Below are 4,312 nucleotides of genomic sequence, written 5' to 3'. Positions count from 1 at the left end.
ATTGGTTTTGATATGCATTTATTGGTTATATAATTATAAAATTGATGTTAACTTTTTGTGAAACTAAAAAATCAATTTATGATTAATAGACATTATTATATATAGTTTGAAAAAAATATATAATATATTTATATTTTTATAAGTATAATTATAATATTAAATTATTTTTTTATAAATATTATTTTAAGGAAAAAAATACAATATATTTGAAAATTAATTTTTTATACATTATTAATGATACAACAATTCGTTTCACAATAAAAAATATATATATATATATAAGACTAACTGACTAACTGTAATTATTAGAATTTAATATTTCTGCTTTATATTTATATATTTTGTTTTCCTTAAAATTTATTATTATAATAAAATATATTAAATAATATTTTGGAAAAAAATTATTAAAATACTTTTATTAAGTAACCAAATTTAATATTTATATTTATATATGGGGCCTTCGAAATAGTCCTTCCTTACAATTAAATAAAACACCATATAATAAATAATATTAATATACAATACAATTGGAGAGTGAATGTGCTACTGATATGTAATCTTGTTATAATAAAATATATTAAATAATATTTTGGAGAAAAAAAAATTATTAAAATACTTTTATTAAGTAACCAGATTTAATATTTATATTTATATATGGGGCCTTCGAAACAGTCCTTCCTTACAATTAAATAAAACACCATATAATAAATAATATTAATATACAGTACAATTGGAGAGTGAATGTGCTACTGATATGTAATCTTGTTTTATGTTATGTTCTACATTCTTTTCATTATCAATGATTATAACAGTGTGTTTATGTTATGCTTTTTCCTCAAATACTTATGTCAAGAATGTATTATCATTGTACCTCAACGAAAAACACATAAAACCAAATTCTATCTACAGATATTGTTTCTCATATCCCCATATTCTACCTATAATTATTCATGTATATCAGTTACAAGAAAAAAAATCATGTCCTACCTGTTTATATACTTGTTTTATTATAATAAAATTTTACAACTAGACCATAGACTAATAATAATGCCACGATAAAACTAAATGTGAAAATCGTGGGTCCTGCGTGGTTGCCTCCAAATCTCCGTCACTCTGCTTTTAATCCATATCACAGCAGCCGTCTTCACGTCTGTTTTGTGCATACCCAAGGCCACCGTGGAGGCGCCTTACCTTTCACAGCCCTTGAATAGTTGTTGGCAGGAGCAACCTGTCAGTCTTGGACGATCGTTAGGCTTCCTATTCACACGTTTGAAACTCCGGTAGCACCTGCCCGGTGCGTGCCGTCTAAACTTCGCCACCACCAAGTCCACCTCCCTCACTTATATAAATACAGAGGGCAACGTAGATTCCCTCAACCTGCACGCTCCACTTCCCACTGCAGTTCAGGCAATCGGTTTTGTGCTGCGCTGCGTGGGCGCCTAGTGGTGAGTAACAAGTGCCAGAACAACATTATGGCTGCAGGAATGATGAAGGATTTGGAGGCATTCAGGAAGGCTCAGAGGGCAGATGGCCCAGCCACCATCCTCGCTATTGGTACTGCCACTCCTCCCAATGCGGTCGACCAGAGCAGCTATCCCGATTACTACTTCAAAATCACCGACAGCGAGCATATGACAGAACTCAAGGAGAAATTCAAGCGAATGTGTAAGTTCCGCATGTAATTCTTGCTTTTGATTATATGCGATGACATTGACCAGAACTGTGTTTTATATGGATGCTCAAATTCGTTTGATGACATCCCATGTGTTGCAGGCGACAAGTCCGCAATAAAGACGAGATACATGTATTTGACAGAGGAAATCCTGAAGGAGAATCCCAAAGTCTGTGAGTACATGGCGCCCTCGCTGGACGCACGGCAGGACATGGTTGTGGTGGAGGTGCCCAGGCTTGGGAAAGAAGCCGCAGCCAAGGCCATCAAGGAGTGGGGTCAGCCCAAGTCCAAGATCACTCATGTCGTTTTCTGCACTACCAGTGGCGTGGACATGCCCGGCGCCGATTATCAGCTGACGAAGCTTCTTGGCCTCCGCCCTAGCGTGAAGAGAGTCATGATGTACCAACAGGGTTGCTTCGCCGGAGGCACCGTTCTCCGCGTCGCTAAAGATCTGGCGGAGAACAATCGGGGAGCTCGGGTTCTGGTCGTCTGCAGTGAAATAACAGCTGTTACCTTCCGTGGCCCCTCCGACACCCACCTCGACAGTATGGTCGGCCAAGCTCTCTTTGGCGACGGTGCGGCCGCCCTCATCGTCGGAGCCGATCCCGTTCCTGAGGTGGAGAAGCCGTGCTTCGAGCTGATGTGGACTGCACAGACAATTCTTCCCGACAGCGACGGAGCAATCGACGGGCACTTGAGAGAAGTAGGCCTCACCTTCCACCTTCTCAAGGACGTTCCAGGCCTCATCTCCAAGAACATCGAAAAGAGTCTGGTGGAGGCCTTCCAGCAGTTCGGAATCTCCGACTGGAACCAATTATTCTGGATCGCCCACCCAGGAGGCCCTGCCATTCTGGATCAGGTGGAGGCAAAGTTGAATCTGGATCCCAAGAAACTGAGAGCAACGAGGCAAGTACTGAGCGAATACGGAAACATGTCGAGCGCGTGCGTGCTCTTCATCTTGGACGAGATGAGGAAGTCCTCTCTGCAGAATGGGTGTTCGACAACCGGAGAGGGATTGGATGTGGGAGTTCTGTTTGGATTCGGACCCGGCCTCACTGTTGAAACAGTCGTACTAAAGAGTGTCCCCGTTCAGTAATTGAACAGCGATCGCCTAGCAAATAAATCGTGCTGTTCGCTACGCTAAATGTGTGTTAGTGTGCAAATTCGCCAGAAGCAGATAGAAACACAAGTTATTGATTATCACCAATCTTAAATTATACGATCCATGTTCCTTTACATTATATGAAATGCCTTCTGTAATTTTTTTAACAAGCTCTCATAAAGTGGTTGATTTTCCAAGCTTCTCATAATAACAACACTCTTGTTCGGTTCACCGGTGACTGGAATTTGAATTAGTAGTTTTCATACCGAGAATCACAAAAACTCTGATTTTCAAGAGTACCATATCTCATATCATGCACGCTGTTTCAAAATTTATAGTTTCATATACCAGTTGGCATGAACGTTTGTATATACGGTGATCCTTTATTGGCCAAAGCAATTCTAAATATGTTCATTCAAACTTCTACCCGATTTGGTCATTCAGATTTTAAATATTTTAAAATTTTATAATGGTTAAATTTTCTATTTGTTATTTTTTGATCCAGCAAAAAATTGCATTAAAAATGTTTTTTATATATAACATGTGATTCCGCGAGAAGCGAAGATGGGGCAAAGAAAAAACTGGGCGCGGGCCAAAGGAAAAAACTGGGCACGGCCTATTTACTGCCAGAAGCAGCAACCGCCATCACCTCCGGCTTCCCTGGACGAGCGTGTTCAAGCTTGGCAAATCAAGGAAACTCTTTTCTACTACAGGGGTTTTTCTGCGTCCCTTTTTAAAAGGATTATATATATTAAAGTCCCCACAACCACGAAAGGTTGAATAACATGCAACCGACCCTCCGCCACAATATGCCAACATAAGACCCCCACAACCACACAACAAGGGCCTCGTCCTTGCTTCTTTGGGTTTTTTCTGCAACTAAAATGAGATTATTACAGCAAAACTGGAGATTTTTGCCGTTTTATGAGACCAAACTCAGGGGTCTCTTCTATTTACAACTCAAAGCCATAGATCTTGTATCTTCACTTTCAGCCAAGATTCAGAATCGGATGAGAACCCCTCCAACAGCATTTGGCATTTGGCTCCTTCATGGAGGTACGTAGCCTCAGGATTTGAAATCTCTTCAGAGGGTACGGCATAGAGAAGATAAGAGGTGGAACCAAAGGCTGGAGTTTATCTTTCTATTCTCAACCAAAATCCTTTAAAAATGTCCTAAAACCTGGATGTTCACCACCAAACCCCAAAGACCTCTCAAGACTAATATTCATTGTGGATCAGGAAGTGGACATTCTATCTCTTGAAGTGGTTGATCTTGCAACCAACTAAATTTCTACAGATTCTGAAAGACAAGTAATTATTTGTGGTTTTAACGGATTTTGACCATTGGTATTTGCTCTTTAATGATGCACGAATCAAAACTGATCTCAAAATACAGTGGTGCATTTTTATTCAAATTCTTTATAATTGTAACATACTTAATAAAGAAATAACACCAATGCTTAATAAGAAATATCGATACCACTTAACATAAAAGCCCTCTCACCAGAATATTCGCATATGGTTTATGTTAAAAATTG

The 4,312-nt window shown here is 39.1% G+C and overlaps 1 protein-coding gene across 1 annotated transcript; it reads left to right on the top strand.

The window, feature by feature from the left end:
- Positions 1-1,361: 1,361 nt before the first annotated feature.
- Positions 1,362-3,005, top strand: LOC149190351 (chalcone synthase-like). Its single transcript, XM_089412125.1, has 2 exons — positions 1,362-1,665; positions 1,774-3,005. The coding sequence occupies exons 1-2, from the start codon at positions 1,473-1,475 to the stop codon at positions 2,766-2,768; spliced, it is 1,188 nt and encodes a 395-aa protein (XP_089268251.1). The 5' UTR covers positions 1,362-1,472; the 3' UTR covers positions 2,769-3,005.
- The last annotated feature ends 1,307 nt before the right edge of the window (positions 3,006-4,312 follow it).

This window comes from Pinus tabuliformis, chromosome 3_1 (assembly GCF_031772625.1).
Source record: "Pinus tabuliformis cultivar Carrire ecotype Pingquan chromosome 3_1, CPIR1, whole genome shotgun sequence".
Taxonomy (NCBI): domain Eukaryota; kingdom Viridiplantae; phylum Streptophyta; class Pinopsida; order Pinales; family Pinaceae; genus Pinus; species Pinus tabuliformis.
Note: the sequence above shows the minus strand (reverse complement) of the source record. Positions and strands in the feature narration are given on the sequence as shown.

What these genes read in the sequence shown, in the direction of transcription:
- LOC149190351 (XM_089412125.1), top strand. Translation starts at nt 1,473, where the DNA reads ATGGCTGCAGGAATGATGAAGGATTTGGAGGCATTCAGGAAGGCTCAG. An exon ending in GGAGAAATTCAAGCGAATGT is followed by an intron (nt 1,666 to 1,773) that starts GTAAGTTCCGCA and finishes CATGTGTTGCAG; the next exon opens with GCGACAAGTCCGCAATAAAG.